The sequence below is a fragment of the Cyanistes caeruleus genome, chromosome 34 (genome assembly GCF_971803275.1).
Source record: "Cyanistes caeruleus chromosome 34, bCyaCae1.hap1.1, whole genome shotgun sequence".
NCBI lineage: Eukaryota > Metazoa > Chordata > Aves > Passeriformes > Paridae > Cyanistes > Cyanistes caeruleus.
Genome location: NC_141735.1, coordinates 1,969,950 through 1,993,019, shown reverse-complemented (window position 1 = coordinate 1,993,019; position 23,070 = coordinate 1,969,950). Strand labels below are relative to the sequence as shown.

At 58.0% G+C, this 23,070-nt stretch overlaps 2 protein-coding genes across 2 annotated transcripts in view; one reads left to right on the top strand and one right to left on the bottom strand.

The window, feature by feature from the left end:
- The first annotated feature begins 194 nt into the window (after positions 1 to 194).
- Positions 195 to 5,255, top strand: B4GAT1 (beta-1,4-glucuronyltransferase 1). Its single transcript, XM_086870880.1, has 3 exons — positions 195 to 226; positions 1,689 to 3,531; positions 3,602 to 5,255. Exons 1-3 carry the CDS (start codon positions 195 to 197, stop codon positions 3,791 to 3,793), a joined length of 2,067 nt encoding a protein of 688 aa, XP_086727006.1. The 3' UTR covers positions 3,794 to 5,255.
- AHNAK (AHNAK nucleoprotein) overlaps positions 5,228 to 23,070 on the bottom strand; it is a 27,948-nt gene continuing 10,105 nt past the window's right edge. Inside the window, exon 5 of the mRNA XM_086871133.1 lies at positions 5,228 to 22,460. Within this exon, the coding sequence (XP_086727259.1) occupies positions 6,783 to 22,460 (15,678 nt within the window). The 3' untranslated portion in view covers positions 5,228 to 6,782. The remainder of the gene's footprint in view (positions 22,461 to 23,070) is intronic.

The following is a 23,070-nucleotide window of genomic DNA, read 5'->3' as shown; positions in this document are numbered from 1 at the left end:
TCAGGAATTTTTTGGGGGGACGCAGGAATTTGGGGGTCCTCGGGGCCGAAACCACGCCCACAACTATCAAGTCACGCCCACAACGCTCAGACCACGCCCACAAGCTGTGAAACCGCGCCCTTTCGCGTGGCCTTGTCAAATTTGCATAACCACGCCCGTTTTGCGTGTGGGGCCACGCCCCTTTCTTCCCGCGCATGCGCAGCTCCTCCGGCGCCGACGCAGCGCGGTGAGTCCCGGACTGGTCCCAGTGACCCCAAACTGGGACCGGTGACCCCAAACTGGTCCCGACACCCCCGGAACTGGACCCAGCCCCTCCCCGCCATCCCCAAACTGGGACCAGTGACCCCAAACTGGGACCGGTGACCCCAAACTGGTCCCGATCCCCCCGGCACTGGACCCAGCCCCTCCCCGCCATCCCCCAAACTGGGACCAGTGACCCCAAACTGGGACCGGTGACCCCAAACTGGGACCGGTGACCCCAAACTGGTCGCAGCACGCCCGTACTGGTCGCAGCACGCCCGTACTGGTCCCAGTAGCCCCGTACTGGTCCCAGTAGCCCCGTACTGGTTCCAGCATGCCGGACTGGTCCTGGCTCCGCGCCGGCCCCAGAGACCCCCAGAATCCTCCCAGTAACCCCCAGTATCCCCCAGTGCCCTGCCGGTACACGCTCCTGACCCCTCCCAGTGCCCCCAGTAGCTCCCAGTCCCCCCCAGTCCCCTCTCCCAGTACCCCCAGTACCCCCAGTACCCCCAGTCCCCTCTCCCAGTACCCCCAGTACCCCCAGTACCCCCAGTCCTTCCAGTCCCTCCCAGTCCCCCCAGTCCCCCAATCCCCTCTCCCAGTCCCCCATTACCCGCCCACTCCCCCCCAGTAGCCCCCCCAGTTCCCCCCAGTAGCCCCCCCAGTTCCCCCAGTCCCCCTCATTACCCTCCCAGTCCCCCCAGTTCCCCCAGTCCCCCTCATTACCCTCCCCAGTCCCCCCAGTCCCTCCAGTCCCCCCAGTGCCCCCCAGTCCCCCAAATCCCCTCCCAGTCCCCCCAGTTACCCCAGTCCCCCCAAATCTCCTCCCAGTCCCTCCCAGTCCCCCCAGTCCATCCCAGTCCCCCCAGTCCCCCCAAATCTCCTCCCAGTCCCCCCAGTCCATCCCAGTCCCCCCAGTCCCCCATTCCCCCCAGTTCCTCCCAGTCCCCCCCAGTCCCCCCAGTCCCCCCAAATCTCCTCCCAGTCCTCCCCAGTCCCCCCCAGTCCCCCCAATCCCCCAATCCCCCAATCCCCTCAGTTGCCCCCAGTCCCCCCCAGTCCCCCCAGTCCCCCCAGTCCCCCCAGTCCCCCCTAGTCCCCCCAGTCCCCCCAGTTCCCCCAGTCCCCCAGTCCCCCCAGTCCCCCCAGTTCCCCCAGTCCCCCCAGTCTCCCCCAAATCCCCTCCCCAGTCCCCCCAGTTCCCCCAGTTCCCCCAATCCCCCAATCCCCCCCAGTCCCCCCAGTTTCCCCAATCCCCCCAATCCCCCCAGTCCCCCCAATCCCCCAGTCCCCCCCAATCCCCCCAGTTCCCCCAGTCCCCCCAGTCCCTGCCAGTCCCCCAAATCCCCCCAGTCCCCCCAGTCCCCCCCAGTCCCTCCCAGTCCATCCCAGTCCCCCCAGTCCCCCCAATCCCCCCCAGTTCCCCCCAGTCCCCCAGTTCCCCCCAGTCCCCCCCAGTCCCCCCCTCCCCAGTTCCCCCCAGTTCCCCCAGTCCCGCCATGCCCCGGGGCCGTGTTTTGGGGGGCTGTGCCTGGTTCCTGGGGGCTCTGGCTCTGCTGCAGACCCTCTACCTGCGGGCCGTGCCCCCCGCCCCGCGCCCCCCCGCCCCGCCGCGCCCCCCCGCGGGGTCCTGGACGCCTCGGGGGCGTTCCGGGTGTTCCGGGACGTGCTGGGAGCCCCCCCGGGCTGGGCCCGCGCCCCCGCCCCGAGCTGGTCCTGGCCACCCACGGCAGCCCCGGGCGAGCGGCGGCGGCGCTGGGGGGGTCCTGGGGGGGCCCGCTGGCCCTGGCCGTGTTTGGGGTGCCCCGGGAGGGGCTGGAGGAGCTGCTGGCGATTTTGGGGGGTCCCTGCCGGAGTTTGAGGAGCCGCCTGAGGCTGCACGTGGTGCTGGGGGCGGCGGGACCCCCCCAAAAATCCCCGAGGCGCCGCGAGCCCCCCGAAGCGCCGGGGGGTGTCGGGGGGCCCTGGCGAGGCTGGCGGCCGCCGACCCCCCAGTTACAGTTTGGGGTGCCGTACCCCGGGAATCTGCTGAGGAACGTGGCCTGGGAGGGGGCGGCCGGGGGGGCCCCGCGGGGGGACCCCCCACCCAAACTGGGGGAGCGTTTCGTGCTCGTGGTGGACGCCGACGTGGTGCCGAGCCCGGGGCTGCGCGAGGGGTTCCTGGAGCTGCTGCGGGACGGGGGCCTGGACCCCAAAAACTGGGGGGGACGGGGGGACCCCAAAGCTCAGGGGGATTCGGGGAACCCCAAAACTTGGGCTGTTCAGGGCAGTTTGGGGTTTCGGGGGGATTCGGGGAACCCAAAGGCTTTGGGGGCTTCACCCAAGGCCGTGGTGGCCCCTGAGGGTCTCCGGGACCTCGGGGTCCCCAAAATCCCAAAGAACCCCAAGACTTGGTTGGGCTCCAGTGGCCGGGAAGACCCCAAGAGTCCCCGAGCCCTGGGGGTCCCCAACGGCCTGGAGGTCCCCGGGGGTCTCCAGGACCCCCCTGTCCCTCATGAACTGAATGACCCCCGAGTTCTGAGTGACCCCCGAGTTCTGAGTGGCCCCCGAGCTCTGAGTGACCCCAAGGCCCCGAGTGACCCCCGAGCTCTGAGTGACCCCAAGGCCCCGAGTGACCCCCGAGCTCTGAGTGACCCCCGAGTTCTGAGTGACCCCCGTGCTCTGAGTGACCCCCACTCTCTGAGTGACCCCAACACCCTGAGTGACCCCAACGCTCTGAGTGACCCCAACGCTCTGAATGACCCCCGAGCTCTGAGTGACCCTCGAGCTCCGAATGACCCCCGAGCTCTGAGTGACCGCCATGCTCCGAATGACCCCCGAGCTCTGAGTGACCGCCATGCTCCGAATGACCCCAAGGCCCTGAGTGACCCCAACGCTCCGAATGACCCCAAGGCCCTGAGTGACCCCCATGCCCCGAGTGACCCCAACACCCTCAGTGACCCCAACGCCCCGAGTGACCCCCAGGCCGCCGAGCCGCCCTGGGCGCGGGTGCTTTTTGTGCTGCCGGCCTTCGAGGTGCGCGCGGGGCTGCGGCCGCCGGCGTCCAAGCCGGAGCTACTGCGGCTCTGGGGCGCGGGGGACGCGCGGCCGTTCTACGGGACGCTGTGTCCCCGCTGCCAGGCCCCCACCGATTTCGGCCGCTGGCGGACGCTGCCGCCGGCGCCGCGGCCGCGCGTGGCCTACGAGGCGCCGTGGAGGGACCCCTGGGAGCCGTTCTTCGTGGCCCCCGCCCGCGGCGTCCCCCCCTTCGACGAGAGGTTCCTCCAGTACGGCTTCAACCGCATCAGCCAGGTGAGGACGGGGCCGGGGGGGTCCGGGGGGCTCCCTGGGGGTCTCGGGGTGACATTTTAACCCTTCCCAGGCCTGCGAGCTGCACGTGGCCGGGTTCCGCTTCGCGGTGCTGGACGGGGCCTTCGTCACCCACCGGGGGTTCAAGGAGCCGGGCGGGTTCCACGGGGGCCGCGAGGCCGAGCTGGGCCACAACCGGCGCCTCTTCCGTGGATTCCGGGAGGAGCTGAGGAGGCGCTACCCCGGATCCCCCCGGCGCTGCTGAGCACCTGGGGACAGCTGGGGACAGCTGGGACACGCCTGGGACATGCCTGGGACACGCCTGGGACACACCTGGGGCAGTTGGGACACACCTGGGACAGCTGGGACATGCCTGGGGACACTTGAGGGACCTGCCGTGAATACCTGGGGACACCTGGGACACACCTGGGACATGCCTGGGACACACCTGGGGACAGCTGGGACACACCTGGGACAGCTGGGACACGCCTGGGACACTTGAAGGACCTGCCGTGAACACCTGGGGACAGCTGGGACACACCTGGGAACAGCTTGGACATGCCTGGTACATGCCTGGGACACCTGGGGACAGCTGGGACACGCCTGGGACACACCCAGAACGCCTGGGACACACCTGGGGACACTTGAAGGACCTGCCGTGAACACCTGAGGACACCTGGGACACGCCTGGGGACAGCTGGGACACACCTGGGACATGCCTGGGACACTTGAAGGACCTCCCATGAACACCTGGGACACACCTGGGACAGCTGGGACACGCCTGGGACACCTGAGACATGCCTGGGGACACTTGAAGGACCTGTCATGAACACCTGAGGACCCTCCAATGGATCTTTGAGGATACCTGGGGACCCTCCATGGACACCTGGATGCCCCCCGGACACGGCGGTGACCGTCCCCCAGTGCCCTCAGTAAAGATGGCCGCCTACCCATGATGCCTCGGTGTGGGTGACGTCACGGCGGTGGGGCAGGGCGTGGCGAGCAGCTGCCTCCAGTACGGACCAGTAACGCCCAGTACGGACCAGTAACGCCCAGGCCGTGAGGCAGAGACTCCTCCTGGGGGACTGGAGCGAACTACAGCTCCCAGCATGCACCGGGCGCCAACATGGCCGAGCCCCCGCCCCCTTATTAACAAACAACAGCTCCCAGAATGCATCGGGAAACAGCCGCCAAGCCACTTCCGGTATGGCCGCTAATTTAGAACTACAGTTCCCGTCATGCTTCACAAACAGGTGACCGGAAGTTGTGAGGGTGCACGGAACTGCAGTTCCCATCGTGCACCAGGGCAACATGGCCGACTTCCGGTGCGTTATTCCAGAGATGCCACGCCCTAAAGCGCGTGCGCGGCAGCGCCCCCTGGCGGGCGGGAGGACCAAAGTGCTTTATTTTTGAGGGGGAGGGGCAAAAAGGGCCTGGGGGAGGGGGAGGGGCAATGAGAGGACGGGGGGGAATCCCAAATATGGGGAGGGGAGGGGAGGGGCCGTGACACCAAATCCGAGGTGGGGGAGGGGCCCTGGTTGGGGGGTGGGGAGGTGAAATTTGAGGTGGGGGGAGGGGACGGGAGCCCAGATTTGTTTTGGTGTGACCCCTCCCCCCCCCCAAAGGGACCCCCCCCAAAATCCAGAGGGAGCCTCAACCCCCAAATTTCACCTTAAAAAAGACCCCAAACGAAGCAAAATCGCGGTTAATAAACATTTTTGGTTTTATTTGCGTTTTCCACCGTTTTTTCTCCCGTTAATTCGCCGTTAAAGTGCTGCAAAGGTTTCAATTTTCTGGGAAGGGGGGAGGAATTCCTTAAAAATTTAATTTATTTAAACTTCCCCAAAATCCTCATAAAACAAAACTTTATCCCGGATGCACCAACGCACCTTTTTTTTTTTTTTTTTGAATTTTGGGGCTAAACAAGACAGAAACGGGCGTTTTTATCAAATTATAATACAAAGAATGTAACAAATACGACAAAAAAACAGCCATAAAACAGCTAAAAATAACAAAAAAAAAAAATGAAAATAAAGCTGCAGGGAAAACCTCGGGAGCGGCTCTGGGCTCGTTCCGTCCTCCCCGGAGTCATTCGATCTCCGGGTCTTGTGCCACGGATTAAAATCTTCCAAGCTCTGGGGACACTTCTCAGTTTCAGAGGTCAGAGTTGTGGCTTTTGGATTGTTTGGATTAATAAATCCACTGGTTTTGGTTTATTTTTATTAATAAAGCCACGGGTTTGGTTTGTTTTTATTGGTAAATCCGTGTTTTTTGGTTTATTTTATGTAATTAATTAATATTTTTGCTTTATGCTGCTCAATAAATCTGTATTTTTTTTGGTTTCTTTCTTTGGATAAATCCATTTAATGTTATTTTTTTAATAAATCCCCTTTTAGTTTTGGTTTATTTTCTTAATTGATCCAATTTTGTCGCTGTTCATATAATTTACTATTATTATTATTATTTAAATTATTATTTATTTGCTAATTTCTTTGATTTTTTTTTAATAGATCCACATTTTTACTTTGAGTTTTTTTTAATAATTCCATATTTTTCTTTTAATTTCTTTAGTAAATCCATATTTTTTTTCTCCTTATATTTTAATATATCCAATTTATCAAATACATCCACGGTTTTGGGTAGGGTTTTTTTTTAGAAATCCACAGTTTTGGTCTTCTTTTTTTAATAATATTTAAATTTTTATTTTTTTAAAAATAATATTTAATTTTTTACATTTTTTAAAATAATATTTAATTTTTTAAAAATATTTTTTTAATAATATTTAAACTTTTTTTTAAAACATAAAAGATCCACGGATTTGGTTTCATTTCTTTCACAAACCCAAAAAATCCAAACTTTGGAATAAATCCACCAAACCGACAGAACCTTCAGCCCCGCAAAAAAAAAAAAAAAAAAAAAAAAAGCAAAAAAAAAAAGTTAAAATGAAGGAAAAAATACAAAAAAAAAAATAAAAATTCATTTCCACGAACCAAACACTGAAAATATTTTTTTTGGGGGGGGGGGGAGGGGCAGAGGAGGGAGGAAGAAAAAAAACAGGGGACAAAAACAAACCCCAATAAAAATATCCAAAAAAAAAGGATAAATTGGGAGGGAAAAAAAACAAAGCTCTCAGCACAAGGGGAGGACCCCCAAAATCTTTGGTGGGGGGGAGGGGAACCCCCAGCCCCTCCCCCTCTCTGTACACACGGGGGGGGTCCCTCGCTCCAGGCCTATGTACAACCCCTCCCCCGCGGTCACTCCTTGCCTTTGGCCACCGCCAGCTCCAGGCCGGGCACGCGGAGCCCGCCCCGGGCCACGCCCTCGCAGGACGAGGACGAGGACAAGCGGGATTTGGGGGACCCCGGCGCCCGCCCCCCGTCCTCGGCGCCGGCCGTCACCTCGTAGCACCCCTTGGCCTTGGAGCCGATGCCCCCGAAGGTCCCGAATTTGCTCTTGGGCTGCCTGGCGGCGTCCGGCTCGGCCGAGTGGTCATCGCTGAAGGACGACGAGCGCGGCCGCTGTTTCTTGCCGCGGAACAACGAGAATTTGCCCTTGGCCGCCGGCGCCTCGGCCTCCAGCTCGCCCTCGGCCGAGCCCAGACTCACCTTGGAGCTCTTCAGGTCACCCTTGGAGCCGGACATGGAGCCCGAGGCCTCGGGGGACCCCGGGGTGCCGCCGCCGCCGCCGCGTCCCTTCTGCTTGGAGAAGTTGAATTTGGGCATCTTGAGCTTGGATTTCTTCAGCCTCGCCTCGGCCTCGTCCGGCTCCGGCTCGGCCGCGTCGGCGCCGGGGAAGTCGACGTCCACCCCGACCTCACGGCCCTTGGCCTCGGGCTCGGAGAAGACGAATTTCGGCATCCGCAGCTTGGGGAAGGACACTTTGACCTGGCCGCCCTCTGCGCTCACCTTGGGGCAGGAGACGTGGAAGGTTCCGGAACCGGCGCTGACCGATGGCGGCGTCGCCTCGGCTGCGCCTTTGACCTTTGGCCCTTTCACGTTGACGTTCAACCCCGAGCCGGACGCTTCCAGAGCCGAAGCCTCCAGGTGGACGCCTCCGTGAGGGGCTTCCACGCTGACCTTTGACCCTTTGATGTCACCGGCCACGTCGACGTTTGGTCCTTTCCGCCTCAGGTCGACGTCCGGCGCGGAGAATTTCGGCCCTTTCAGTTCCACCTCGGGACCTTCCAGCCCCAAACCGGAGCCCTTCAGCCCCGCCTTGACCTGGGGACCTTCCAGAGTGACCCCCGCGTCCCCTCCGTCCACGCTGGGGCCGGAGATGCTGAACTGGGGCAGCTTCAGGGACGGGAGTTTGATGGTGCCCCCCAAAATTTCAAAGCCGGCGTCGTCCGCCGACCCTTGCGGGGATTTGACGCCGACGTCTCCTTTCAACTTTGGTCCTTTCAGGTTGACATCCAAATCTGGCCCGGAGACGTCCAGTGAGGGCCCCTTGAGGTCCAGGGTGGCCCCCGGGGACTGGACGGAGCAGGGGACGCCCCCCTTGACCTCCAGCGTTGGGGACTTCACCGTGGGCAGCTTCACCTTCCCCCCCAGGCCACCGAGGTCCAGGCCGGCTGCGTCCAGGGTAACACCGGGCCCTTCCACGGAGCCCGAAATGTCCAAATCTCCCTTTAATTTTGGTCCTTGCAGGTTCCCCTCCAACTCAGGCCCGGATATTTGGGGCCCTTTGAGCTTCACATCCACGTCCGAGCTCACGTCCGGCATCTCCAGCCCCAAACCCATTTTCCCCCCCTTGGGCCATCCCAGTTTCCCCTCGGGACCTTCCAGTTGTGCGCCGACTTCGCCTTTTACTTTTGGTCCTTTCACGCCGATGTCGACGTCGGGCGCCGCCAGCGAGGGGACGGCGACGTCGATGCCGGGGCCCTTCAGGTCACCCCCGACCTTCACGTCCCCCGTGCCCACCTGGACCCCGGGGAGTTTGAATTTTGGGCTTTTCAGGTTGACGTCGGGACCTTCCACGTCCACGTTGAGACTCGGGCCCTTGACCTCCAGCTCACCCTCAACTTTGGGGACCCCCCCCGAGGCCTCGCCGCGGAATTTGTGCGATTTGAGGTCGAATTCGACGTCCGGGAAGGAGATCTTGCCAAACATGGGTTTCTTGCCTTTGGGCGACTTCACGGCGGCGTCGCCCCTGACGGTGACGTCGGGGCCGGTGACGTTGAGCTCCGCGTCCAGCTCGGCCCCCGCCGCGTTGACATCGAACGCCCCCTTCTTCCCCTTCACTTTGGGGCCGCTCATGTGGATTTTGGGCATCTTGAACTTGCTTTTCTTGCCCTTCCCGGACAGGTGGGCCTCGGGTGACTCCACGTTCAGCTCCCCCTCGGGTAAATCCACCTCGGCCTTGGGGCTTTTCATCCCGAACCCAAATTTGGACTTTTTAAACTTGGGAACTTTGACGTTGGCCTCCGGGCCCTCGATGCTCAGGTCGGGACATTCGACGTCGACTTCGGGACCTTTGACGCCGAATTCTGGGCCTTTGAGGTCAACCTCGGGCCCTTTCAGGTGACCTTCGACCTTCGGGGTGGAAATGTCGAAGCCGCCCTTGGTTTTGTGGCCTTTCAAGTTCAAGTCTATCTCGGGCATGGAGATTTTGGGGACGTTCACGTGCATTTCGGGCATTTTCAGTTTAGGACCTTTGACTTTGCCCTCCAGACCTTCAACGTTGACCTCCGGCAGGCCAAGATCAACCTTGGGGCCGGAAAGATCCACCTCAGCCTTCGGCAAGTTCACATCCACGTCGGGACCTTCTCCTTTAAAGCCAAATTTGGGCATTTTCATTTTGGGCAGCTTCACTTTCCCCTCCGGACCATCGATGTTGACCGCTGGGCACTCGATGTCCACTTTGGGGCCTTTGATCTCGACCTCGGGGCCCTTCAGACCCCCCTCGAGCTTGGGGCCCTGCAGGTCGGCCTCACCCTTGACCTTCAGGCCCTTCAGGTTCAGGTCGATGTCGGGCATGGAGATCTGGGGGGTCTTGAGGTGAACTTCAGGCATTTTCCCCTTGGGACCCTCCAGGGTCACGTCCGGTGCCTGAATGTCCACTCTGGGGCCCTTGAGGTCGACATCTGGGCACTGCAGGTTCCCCTCCAGCTTTGGAGCAGAGACATCGATGTCCCCCTTGACCTTGGGGCCCTTCAGGTTGAAGTCGACGTCGGGCATGGAGATCTTGGGGGCCTTGATGTGCATCTCGGGCATCTTGAACTTGGGGCCTTTGATCTTCCCCTCGGGACCCTCAATGTCCACACTCGGCATCTCAACGTCCACCTTGGGGCCGGACACATCCAGGTTTCCTTTTGGGAGGTTCACGTCCACCTCGGGACCTTCTCCCTTCAACCCAAATTTGGGCATCTTGAACTTGGGCATCTTGAATTTTCCCTCAGGGCCGTGGATGTCGACGTCGGGTGCCTCAATGTCCACTTTGGGGCCTTTGATGTCCAGTTCAGGACCCTTCAGGTCACCCTCCAGCTTTGGAGCAGAAACATCGATGTCCCCCTTGACCTTGGGTCCTTTGAGGTTGAAGTCGACGTCGGGCATGGAGATCTTGGGGGCCTTGATGTGCATCTCGGGCATCTTGAACTTGGGGCCTTTGATCTTCCCTTCAGGGCCTTCAATGTCCACATCAGGGAGGTCCACATTGACTTTGGGGCCTTTGATGTCGATGTCTGGGGCTTTGAGGTCCCCCTCGAGCTTTGGAGCAGAGACATCGATGTCCCCCTTCAATTTGGGACCTTTGAGGTTGAAGTCGACATCGGGCATGGAGATCTTGGGGGCCTTGATGTTCATCTCGGGCATGGAGAATTTGGGGCCTTTGACTTTCCCATCCACGCTCAGCTCTGGAGCCTCCACGTCCACGCTGGGGCCCGAAACGGACACGTCACCCTTGGGGAGGGTCAGGTCCACGTCCACCCCATCCCCTTTGAAGCCGGGCATGGAGAATTTGGGCATCTTGAACTTGGGCAGTTTGAATTTGCCCTCAGGGCTGTCGATGGTGACGTCGGGGACGGCGACGTTGACCTCGGGACCTTTCAGCTCTCCTTCCACGCTGGGCAGGGACACGTCCATGTCACCTTTGACTTTGGGGCCCTTCAGGTTCAGGTCGATGTCGGGCATGGAGATCTTGGGGGCCTTGATGTGCATCTCAGGCATCTTGAACTTGGGGCCCTTCAGTTTTCCTTCAGGACCCTCAATGTCCAGCTCTGGACCTTCAATGTCCACCTTGGGGCCGGACACATCCAGGTTTCCTGTTGGGAGGTTCACGTCCACCTCGGGACCTTCTCCCTTCAACCCAAATTTGGGCATCTTGAACTTGGGCATCTTGAATTTTCCCTCAGGGCCGTGGATGTCGACGTCGGGTGCCTCAATGTCCACTTTGGGGCCTTTGATGTCCAGTTCAGGACCCTTCAGGTCACCTTCCAGCTTTGGGAGGGACACGTCCACATCACCCTTGACCTTGGGGCCCTTCAGGTTCAGATCAAAGTCGGGCATGGAGATCTTGGGGGCCTTGATGTGCATCTCGGGCATCTTGAACTTGGGGCCTTTGATCTTCCCCTCGGGACCTTCAATGTCCACATCAGGGAGGTCCACATTGACTTTGGGGCCTTTGATGTCCAGTTCAGGACCCTTCAGGTCACCCTCCAGCTTGGGGACAGAGACATCAACATCTCCCTTCACTTTGGGGCCTTTGAGGTTCAGGTCAATGTCGGGCATGGAGATCTTGGGGGTCTTGAAATGCATCTCGGGCATCTTGAACTTTGGGCCTTTGATCTTCCCCTCTGGACCTTCAATGTCCACACTCGGCATCTCAACGTCCACCTTGGGGCCGGACACATCCAGGTCTCCTTTTGGGAGGTTCACGTCCACCTCGGGACCTTCTCCCTTCAACCCAAATTTGGGCATCTTGAACTTGGGCATCTTGAATTTTCCCTCAGGGCCGTGGATGTCGACGTCGGGTGCTTCAATGTCCACTTTGGGGCCTTTGATGTCCAGTTCAGGACCCTTCAGGTCACCTTCCAGCTTTGGAAGGGACACGTCCACATCACCCTTGACCTTGGGGCCCTTCAGGTTGAAGTCGATGTCGGGCATGGAGATCTTGGGGGCCTTGATGTGCATCTCGGGCATCTTGAACTTGGGGCCTTTGATCTTCCCCTCGGGACCTTCCAGCTCCACATCAGGGAGGTCCACATCAACTTTGGGGCCTTTGATGTCCAGTTCAGGACCCTTCAGGTCACCTTCCAGCTTGGGGACAGAGACATCGACGTCCCCCTTCAATTTGGGACCTTTGAGGTTCAGATCAAAATCAGGCATGGAGATCTTGGGGGCCTTGATGTTCATCTCGGGCATCTTGAACTTTGGGCCTTTGATCTTCCCTTCAGGGCCCTCAATTTGAACATCTGGGGCAGAAACATCAAATTCGGGGCCTTTCACATCCACCTTTGGCCCTTTCAGGTCACCTTCCACACTCGGCAGGGACACATCAACGTCACCCTTCAATTTGGGACCTTTCAGGTTCAGATCAAAGTCGGGCATGGAGATCTTGGGGGCCTTGATGTTCATCTCGGGCATCTTGAACTTGGGGCCTTTGATCTTCCCATCGGGACCTTCCAACTCGACGTCAGGGAGATCAACATTGACTTTGGGGCCTTTGATGTCGATGTCTGGGGCTTTGAGGTCGCCCTCCAGCTTTGGAGCAGAGACATCGATGTCCCCCTTCAATTTGGGACCTTTCAGGTTCAGGTCGATGTCGGGCATGGAGATCTTGGGGGCCTTGATGTGCATCTCGGGCATCTTGAACTTGGGGCCTTTGATCTTCCCCTCGGGACCCTCAATGTCCACACTCGGCATCTCAACGTCCACCTTGGGGCCGGACACATCCAGGTTTCCTGTTGGGAGGTTAACGTCCACCTCGGGAACTTCTCCCTTCAACCCAAATTTGGGCATCTTGAACTTGGGCATCTTGAATTTTCCCTCAGGGCCGTGGATGTCGACGTCAGGTGCCTCAATGTCCACTTTGGGGCCTTTGATGTCCAGTTCAGGACCCTTCAGGTCACCTTCCAGCTTGGGGACAGAGACATCGATGTCCCCCTTCACCTTGGGGCCCTTCAGGTTGAAGTCGACGTCGGGCATGGAGATCTTGGGGGCTTTGATGTGCATCTCGGGCATCTTGAACTTGGGGCCTTTGATCTTCCCCTCGGGACCTTCAATGTCCAGCTCTGGACCTTCAATGTCCACCTTGGGTCCTTTGATGTCGATGTCCGGCAAGCTCACGTCCCCTTCGATTTTTGGTGCAGAAAGATCGACGTCCACCCCGCCTTTGACCTTGGGACCTTTCAGGTTGAGGTCCAGGTCCGGCATGGAGATGTTGGGAGCTTTGATGTTCATTTCGGGCATTTTAAATTTGGGGCCCTTGATTTTCCCTTTCGGACCTTCCACGTTGAGTTCGGGAGCTTCCACGTCCACCTTGGGTCCTTTCAGGTCCACCTGGGGCAAGGACACGTCCACGTCTCCCTTCACTTTGGGACCTTTCAGGTTCAGGTCGATGTCGGGCATGGAGATCTTGGGGGCCTTGATGTTCATCTCGGGCATCTTGAACTTGGGGCCTTTGATCTTCCCCTCCGGCCCCTCAATGTCCACCTCTGGACCTTCAATGTCCACCTTCGGACCTGACACGTCCAGTTCTGCTGCCGGCAGGTTCACGTCCAGCTCTGGCCCCTCCCCTTTAAACCCAGAAACACCAAATTTGGGCATTTTGAACTTGGGCATTTTGATTTTCCCCTCCGGGCCGTGAATGTCCACGTCGGGGGCCTCGATGTTGACCTTGGGGCCCTTGATGTCCATCTCAGGACCTTTCAGTTCCCCTTCCAGCTTGGGGGTGGACAGGTCAAACTCCCCTTTCATTTTGTGTCCCTTCAGGTTCAGCTCCACGTCCGGCATCGAGACTTTGGGTGAAGAAATGTTCAGAAAAGGCATTTTGAATTTGGAGCCCTTGGATTTTCCCTGGATGTCCAAATCCGGAGCCTGGACCTCAACTTTGGGGCCGGACACTTCAACCTCAGGTTTTTTAAGCTTCACGTCCACCTCAGGGCTTTGAACTTTTGGGCCAGAAAAGCCAAACTTGGGAAGTTTGAACCTGGATTTTTTAGCTTTTCCTTCAAGGTCAACTTTTGGCCCCTCCAGCTCAAGCTCCGGTCCCTTGATGTCCATTTTGGGGCCTTTCAGCTCGCCCTCGACCTTGGGGAGAGAAGCATCGAGGTCACCTTTCAGTTTGGGGCCTTTCAGGTTGAGGTCAATGTCGGGCATGGAGATCTTGGGGACGTTGAACTGCAGCTCCGGCTTCTTGAACTTGGGACCCTTCAGTTTCCCATCGGGGCCTTCGACGTCCAGCTCGGGGACGGAAACGTCGACCTTGGGACCTGAAATGTTGACCTCAGCCTCTGGCAGGTTCACGTCCACCTCGGGGCCTTCAACTTTGGGCCCAGAAAATCCAAATTTGGGCATCTTGAATTTAGGCATTTTAATTTTCCCTTCCGGGCCGTGGATGTCGACGTCGGGTGCCTCAATGTCCACTTTGGGGCCTTTGATGTCCAGTTCAGGACCCTTCAGGTCACCTTCCAGCTTTGGAGCAGAGACATCGATGTCCCCCTTCACCTTGGGGCCTTTGAGGTTGAAGTCGACGTCGGGCATGGAGATCTTGGGGGCCTTGATGTGCATCTCGGGCATCTTGAACTTGGGGCCTTTGATCTTCCCCTCGGGACCCTCAATGTCCACATCAGGGAGGTCCACATTGACTTTGGGGCCCTTGATGTCGATGTCTGGGGCTTTGAGGTCCCCCTCGAGCTTTGGAGCAGAGACATCGATGTCCCCCTTCAATTTGGGGCCTTTCAGGTTGAAGTCGACGTCGGGCATGGAAATCTTGGGGGCCTTGATGTGCATCTCGGGCATTTTAAACTTGGGGCCTTTGATCTTCCCCTCGGGACCCTCAATGTCCACACTCGGCATCTCAACGTCCACCTTGGGGCCGGACACATCCAGGTCTCCTTTTGGGAGGTTCACGTCCACCTCGGGACCTTCCGCCTTGACCCCGGGCATCCCAAATTTGGGCATCTTGAACTTGGGGAATTTTATTTTCCCTTCTGGGCCATTAATGTCAACATCGGGTGCCTCAATGTCCACGTTGGGGCCTTTGATGTCCAGTTCAGGACCCTTCAGGTCACCTTCCAGCTTGGGAACAGATACATCGATGTCCCCCTTCACCTTGGGGCCCTTCAGGCCAAAGTCAACGTCGGGCATGGAGAACTTTGGGGCCTTGATGTGCATCTCGGGCATCTTGAACTTGGGGCCTTTGATCTTCCCTTCAGGACCTTCAATGTCCACATCAGGGAGGTCCACATTGACTTTGGGGCCTTTGATGTCGATGTCTGGGGCTTTGAGGTCCCCCTCGAGCTTTGGAGCAGAGACATCGATGTCCCCCTTCAATTTGGGGCCTTTGAGGTTCAGGTCGATGTCGGGCATGGAGATCTTGGGGGCCTTGATGTGCATCTCGGGCATCTTGAACTTGGGGCCTTTGATCTTCCCCTCTGGACCCTCTATGTCCAGCTCTGGACCTTCAATGTCCACCTTGGGGCCGGACACATCCAGGTTTCCTGTCGGGAGGTTCACGTCCACCTCGGGACCTTCTCCCTTCATCCCAAATTTGGGCATTTTGAACTTGGGGAACTTTATTTTCCCTTCTGGGCCGTGGATGTCGACATCGGGTGCCTCAATGTCCACTTTGGGGCCTTTGATGTCCAGTTCAGGACCCTTCAGGTCACCCTCCAGCTTTGGAAGGGACACGTCCACATCACCCTTGACCTTGGGGCCCTTCAGGTTGAAGTCGACGTCGGGCATGGAGAATTTGGGGGCCTTGATGTGCATCTCGGGCATTTTAAACTTGGGGCCTTTGATCTTCCCTTCGGGACACTCCAAATCCACATCAGGGAGGTCCACATTGACTTTGGGGCCTTTGATGTCCAGTTCAGGACCCTTCAGGTCGCCCTCCAGCTTGGGGACAGAGACATCGATGTCCCCCTTGACCTTGTGGCCCTTGAGGTTCAGGTCGATGTCTGGCATGGAGATCTTGGGGGTCTTAAAATGCATCTCGGGCATCTTGAACTTGGGGCCTTTGATCTTCCCCTCTGGACCTTCAATGTCCACACTCGGCATCTCAACGTCCACCTTGGGGCCGGACACATCCAGGTCTCCTTTTGGGAGGTTCACGTCCACCTCGGGACCTTCTCCCTTCAACCCAAATTTGGGCATCTTGAACTTGGGCATCTTGAATTTTCCCTCAGGGCCGTGGATGTCGACGTCGGGTGCCTCAATGTCCACTTTGGGGCCTTTGATGTCCAGTTCAGGACCCTTCAGGTCACCCTCCAGCTTGGGGACAGAGACATCGATGTCCCCCTTGACCTTGGGTCCTTTGAGGTTGAAGTCGACATCGGGCATGGAGATCTTGGGGGCCTTGATGTGCATCTCGGGCATCTTGAACTTGGGGCCTTTGATCTTCCCCTCGGGACACTCCAAATCCATGTCCGGAAGGTCCACATCAACTTTGGGGCCTTTGATGTCGATGTCTGGGGCTTTGAGGTCCCCCTCGAGCTTTGGAGCAGAGACATCGATGTCCCCCTTCACTTTGGGACCTTTCAGGTTCAGGTCGATGTCGGGCATGGAGATCTTGGGGGCCTTGATGTGCATCTCGGGCATCTTGAACTTGGGGCCTTTCAGTTTTGCCTCAGGACACTCCAGCTCAACGTCAGGAAGGTCGACATCGACTTTGGGGCCTTTGATGTCCAGTTCAGGACCCTTCAGGTCACCTTCCAGTTTTGGAGCAGAGACATCGACGTCCCCCTTCAATTTGGGGCCTTTGAGGTTGAGATCAAAATCGGGCATGGAGATCTTGGGGGCCTTGATGTTCATCTCGGGCATCTTGAACTTGGGGCCTTTGATCTTCCCCTCAGGACATTCCAGCTCCACGTCAGGAACTTCTACATCCACTTTTGGTCCTTTCAGTGACACCTCCGGCCCTTTCAGGTCCCCTTCGAGCTTGGGCAGGGACACATCGACGTCTCCCTTCACTTTGGGGCCTTTCAGGTTCAGATCAAAGTCGGGCATGGAGATCTTGGGGGCCTTGATGTTCATCTCGGGCATCTTGAACTTGGGGCCTTTGATCTTCCCCTCCGGGAGGTCAATGTCCACGTCAGGTGCTTTGATGTCCAGTTTGGGACCTTTGATGTCCACGTCTGGGCCCGTCAGGTCACCTTCCAGCTTGGGGGTGGAAATGTCCACATCCCCCTTCAGTTTTGGGCCTCTGAGGTTCAGGTCGATGTCGGGCATGGAGATCTTGGGGGTTTTGAAGTGCATCTCGGGCATCTTGAACTTGGGGCCCTTCAGCTTCGCTTCGGGGCACTCCAGGTCAACGTCGGGGAGGTCCACGTTGACTTTGGGGCCTTTGATATCGATGTCTGGGGCTTTAAAATCTCCCTCGATTTTCGGGACGGCCACGTCCACGTCTCCCTTCACTTTGGGGCCTTTCAGGTTCAGATCAAAGTCGGGCATGGAGATCTTGGGGGCCTTGATGTTCATCTCGGGCATCTTGAACTTGGGGCCTTTGATCTTCCCCTCGGGACCTTCCAGTTCGATGTCGGGGACGTCCACGTCCACTTTGGGTCCTTTCACCTCCAGATCCGGCACTTTCACGTCACCTTCTACTTTTGGGGCAGACACAGCCACTTCTCCCTTCAGCTTGGGACCTTTCAGGTTCAGGTCGACATCAGGCAGAGAAAATTTCGGCGCCTTGATGTTCATCTCTGGCATCTTGATCTTGGGTCCCTTCCACTTTCCCTCAGGACCTTCAACGTCCACGTCAGGAACGTCCACATCCACCTTCGGACCTTTAATGTTCACATCCGGACATTTCAGGTCACCCTCCAATTTGGGGACGGAGACGTCCACACCCCCCTTGACCTTGGGGCCCTTCAGGTTCAAGTCGATGTCGGGCATGGAGATCTTGGGGGCCTTGATGTTCATCTCAGGCATCTTGAACTTGGGGCCTTTGATCTTCCCCTCTGGACCTTCAATGTCCAGCTCTGGACCTTCAACGTCCACCTTGGGGCCGGACACATCCAGGTTTCCTGTTGGGAGGTTCACGTCCACCTCGGGACCTTCTCCCTTCAACCCAAATTTGGGCATCTTGAACTTGGGCATCTTGAATTTTCCCTCAGGGCCGTGGATGTCGACATCGGGTGCTTCAATGTCCACTTTGGGGCCTTTGATGTCCAGTTCAGGACCCTTCAGGTCACCCTCCAGCTTTGGGACAGAAACATCGATGTCCCCCTTGACCTTGGGGCCCTTCAGGTTCAGGTCGATGTCGGGCATGGAGATCTTGGGGGTCTTAAAATGCATCTCGGGCATCTTGAACTTGGGGCCTTTGATCTTCCCCTCGGGACCCTCAATGTCCACACTCGGCATCTCAACGTCCACCTTGGGGCCGGACACATCCAGGTCTCCTTTTGGGAGGTTCACGTCCACCTCAGGACCTTCTGCCTTGACCCCGGGCATCCCAAATTTGGGCATCTTGAACTTGGGCATCTTGAATTTTCCCTCAGGTCCGTGGATATCAACGTCTGGTACATCAATGTCCACTTTGGGGCCTTTGATGTCCAGTTCAGGACTCTTCAGGTCACCCTCCAGCTTTGGAGCAGAGACATCGATGTCCCCCTTCAACTTGGGGCCTTTGAGGTTGAAGTCGACATCGGGCATGGAGATCTTGGGGGCCTTGATGTGCATCTCGGGCATCTTGAACTTGGGGCCTTTCACTTTCCCCTCTGGCAGCTCCACGTCCACCTCTGGACCTTCAATGTCCACCTTGGGGCCGGACACATCCAGGTTTCCTGTCGGGAGGTTCACGTCCACCTCGGGACCTTCTGCCTTGAACCCCGGCATCCCAAATTTGGGCATCTTGAACTTGGGCATCTTGAATTTTCCCTCAGGACCGTGGATGTCGACATCGGGTGCCTCAATGTCCACTTTGGGGCCCTTGAGGTCAATTTTGGGACCTTTCAGGTCACCTTCCAGCTTGGGGACAGAGACATCAACATCTCCTTTCACTTTGGGGCCCTTTAGATTCAAATCGACGTCAGGCATGGAGATCTTGGGAGCCTTGATGTGCATCTCAGGCATCTTGAACTTGGGGCCTTTGATCTTCCCCTCTGGACCTTCAATGTCCAGCTCTGGACCTTCAATGTCCACCTTGGGGCCGGACACATCCAGGTCTCCTTTTGGGAGGTTCACGTCCACCTCGGGACCTTCTCCCTTCAACCCAAATTTGGGCATCTTGAACTTGGGCATCTTGAATTTTCCCTCAGGGCCGTGGATGTCGACGTCGGGTGCCTCAATGTCCACTTTGGGGCCTTTGATGTCCAGTTCAGGACCCTTCAGGTCACCTTCCAGCTTTGGGAGGGACACGTCCACATCACCCTTGACCTTGGGGCCCTTCAGGTTGATGTCCACGTCAGGCATGGAGATCTTCTGGGTCTTGATGTGCATCTCGGGCATCTTGAACTTGGGGCCTTTGATCTTCCCCTCTGGACACTCCAAATCCACGTCGGGCACCTCAACGTCCACTTTCGGCCCTTTGATGTCCATTTCAGGACCCTTCAGGTCACCTTCCAGCTTTGGAGCAGAAACATCGATGTCCCCCTTGACCTTGGGGCCCTTCAGGTTCAGGTCCACGTCCGGCATGGAGATTTTGGGGGATTTGATGTTGAGTTTTGGCATCCGGAATTTGGGACCTTTCCATTTCCCTTCCGCACCTCCAACGTCCACTTCCGGTCCCTCAATGTCCACCTCCGGCCCGGAGATGTCCACCTCTCCTTTGGGCAGGGTCACCTCCACCTCAGGCCCCTCCAGTTTGGGGCCGGAAACGTTGAAATGAGGTAATTTCATTTTGGGCATTTTCAGTTTGGCCTCTGGACCTTCCAGGTGGACATCCGGGACCTCCACGTCCACCTTCGGCCCCTTGATGTCCCCTTCCACCTTGGGAAGGGACACGTCCACCTCTCCCTTCACTTTGTGTCCCTTCAGGTTCAAATCCACGTCCGGCATCGAGATTTTGGGGGATTTGATGTTGAGTTTGGGCATCTTGAATTTGGGGCCTTTCACCTTCCCTTCAGGACATTCCAAATCCACCTCTGGCACGTCCACGTCCAACTTGGGACCTTCCACGTCCAACTTGGGACCTTCCACGTCCAACTTGGGACCTTGCACGTCCAACTTGGGACCTTCCACGTCAATTTTGGGACCTTCCACGTCCAACTTGGGACCTTTCACGTCCAACTTGGGACCTTCCACATCGATTTTGGCACCTTCCACGTCCATTTTGGGGCCTTTCACGTCAATTTTGGGGCCCTTCAGCCCAGAAATTCCAACATCTCCTTTCAGTTTTGGGCCCTTCAAGCCCAGATCCACGTCTGGCATGGAGAGTTTTGGGGTCTGAACGTTGAGTTCGGGCATTTTGAACTTGAGGCCTTTCCCTTTCACCTCTGGCCCCTCCACATCCACGCTCGGGACATCCACGTCCACCCCGGGGGCGGAAATGTCCATCTCCCCCTTCGGGAGCGTCACCTCCAGCTCGGGGGTCTCTCCTTTCACCCCAAATTTGGGCATTTTCAGCTTGGGGAACTTCAGCTTCCCCTCGGGTCCTTGGAGGTCCAAATCCGGCGTTTCCACCTCGACTTTGGGGCCTTTGATGTCCAGCCCGGGGGTTTTCAGCTCCCCTTCCAGTTTTGGGGTGGAAACATCCAAATCTGCCTTGACTTTGGGTCCTTTGAGGTTCAAGTCGATGTCAGGCATGGAGATCTGGGGGGTTTTGATGCCCACCTCAGGCACCTTCACCTTGGGGCCCTTCAGGTCCACGCCGGGGACCTCGACGGTGACGCCGGGACCCGAAACGTCCACTCCGCCCTTGGGAAGGGCCACCTCCAGCTCGGGGGTCTCTCCTTTCACCCCAAATTTGGGCATTTTCAGCTTGGGGAACTTCAGCTTCCCCTCGGGTCCTTGGAGGTTCAAATCCGGCGTTTCCACCTCGACTTTGGGACCTTTGATGTCCAGTCCTGGGCCCTTCAAACCCGGCACGGACACGTCCAGGTCGCCGCTGGCCTTGGCGCCGTTCAGGGTCAGGTCGACATCCGGCACAGAGATTTTGGGGGCCTTGAGGTGCATTTCGGGCCCCTGGATGTCCAAATTCGGTGCCTCAACGTCCACCTTGGGGCAGGACACCTCCATGCCGCCTTTCGGGAGGTTCACGTCCACCTCAGGACCTTCAGCTTTCACCCCGGGCATCCCAAATTTGGGCATCTTGAACTTGGGCATCTTGAATTTTCCCTCGGGGCCCTGAATGTCCATCTCAGGTGCTTCAACGTCCACTTTGGGGCCTTTGATGTCCACGTTCGGGACGCTGACGTCCACCTTGGGGCCGGAGATGTCCACCCCCGCTTTGGGAAGGGTCACGTCCACGCTGGGGGTCTCTCCTTTCACCCCAAATTTGGGCATTTTCAGCTTGGGGAACTTCAGCTTCCCCTCGGGCCCTTGGATCTCCATTTCTGGGCTCCCAACCTCGACTTTGGGACCTTTGATGTCCAGTCCTGGGGTCTTCAGCTCCCCTTCCAGTTTTGGGGTAGAAACGTCCAGATTTCCCTTCACTCCCGGCCCTTTGAGGTCGACACCGGGCACGGAGATCTGGGGGGTCTTGATGCTCATCTCCGGCATCTTCACCGCGGGGCCTTTGATGTCCACCCCAGGCACCTCCACCCCGATTTGGGGCCCTTTGAGGTCCAGTTGGGGCCCCCTCAATTCACCGCCCACGGTCGGCAGGGACACGTCCACTCCTCCCTTCAACCCCTTCACGCCAACGTCCATCTCCACGCCCTTCAGGCCACCCCCTGGACCGGCCACTGCCACCTCCGGACCCTTCACGTCCACCTGGAGCCCCTTGGGGCCGAGTCCTTTCAGGTCCCCTTCCACCCTGGGGCCCCTCAGGTTCAGGTTCACGTCCGACAGCGAAATTTGGGGCGTTTCCACCTTCTTGAAGGTGGGGCCTTTCCATTCTCCTTCCAGGGCCACCTCGGGGACGGCCACCCCCTTGGGGACCTCGGCGGCGGCGCCGTCCCCCTGGCCGGTGAATTTGGGGAAGGTCACGTGCGGGATTTGGATTTTCCCCTTGGCGCCATCCGGGGCCGGGAGCTCCAGGCCGGCGACGTCCGGCGGAGCCTCGGCGGCGCCTTTGACCGCCACGTCCACCCGCGGCACCGGGGACGGAAGGTCCGGTGGGGACGAGCGGGTGACGTCCGTCCCGCCGCCCACCTGCGGGGCCGGAGCTTCTCTGCCAGCCTGGAACCCGAATTTGGGGATTTTTAACGCCGGGATTTTGATTTTCCCCACGTCCAGCGGTGGCGAGGAGCCGGCGAGCTCTCCCTGCGGACACGGAGCGTGGAATCGCCCGTCCGGCTCTCCGAACTGTCCGTTGGCCTCGATCCGGGGAGAGCCCGGGAAGGCACCGGAGCCCTTCCAGCCCGGGAGGGATTTTCCAGTTTCTCCAGCAGGAATTTGGCTCTGGGGCTCCGTCCGCAGGTGAAGCCCCTCGGGTGTCCCGGACGTCACCCCGAGCTCCGGCGTGGGGACGCGGACGTTGAATTCGGGGCTCCCGATGACGCTGAGGTCGCCGTCGTGGCTGGTGACGTCCACGGTGTAGGCGGTGACCTTGCGGGTGACGGTGATGGTTCTGCTCTGCGTCCCCCCGGCCTCGGCGTCCGGCCCCTCCTCGGACCGGAGCCGCGGTTTGATTTTGGTGGTGTAGATGCGCCGGTACTCCTCGTCATCGCCGCTCTGCGGGCAGGGGACGGCACCGGTGAGAGCCGGGATGCTGCTTCCTCCCTCTCCTCATCATCATCATCTCATCTCCATCCTCATCCTCATCATCCTCATCTCATCATCCCCACATCTCCCTCCTCATCCTCCCTGTCCTCATCCTCATCTTATCCTCATCTCATCCTCATCTCATCTTCATCCTCACCTCATCCTCATCTCATTATCTCCATCCTCATCCTCATCATCCTCATCTTCATCTCATCATCATCCTCATCTCATTCTCATCCTCCTCATCTTCATCTCATCGTCTCATCCTCATCTCATCCTCATCCTCCTCATCTCATCCACATCCTCCCCACATCTCCCTCCTCATCCTCCCCGTCCTCATCCTCCTCATCTTCATCTTCATCTTCATCTTCATCTTCATCTTCATCTCATCTTCATCTCATCCTCATCCTCTTATCATTCTCATCCTCATCTCATTCTCATCTCCATCCTCATCATCATCTTATCCTCATCTTCATCTCATCCTCATCTCATCCTCTTATCATTCTCATCCTCATCTTCATCCTCATCCTCATCTCCATCCTCATCATCCTCATCTTCATCTCATCATCATCCTCATCTC

Coding starts and splice junctions, on each gene's coding strand:
- B4GAT1 (XM_086870880.1), top strand. CDS start 195: ATGCGCAGCTCCTCCGGCGCCGACGCAGCGCG. Junction 227..1,688: donor TCCGGCGCCGACGCAGCGCG/GTGAGTCCCGGA, acceptor AGTTCCCCCCAG/TCCCCCCCAGTCCCCCCCTC. Junction 3,532..3,601: donor GCTTCAACCGCATCAGCCAG/GTGAGGACGGGG, acceptor AACCCTTCCCAG/GCCTGCGAGCTGCACGTGGC.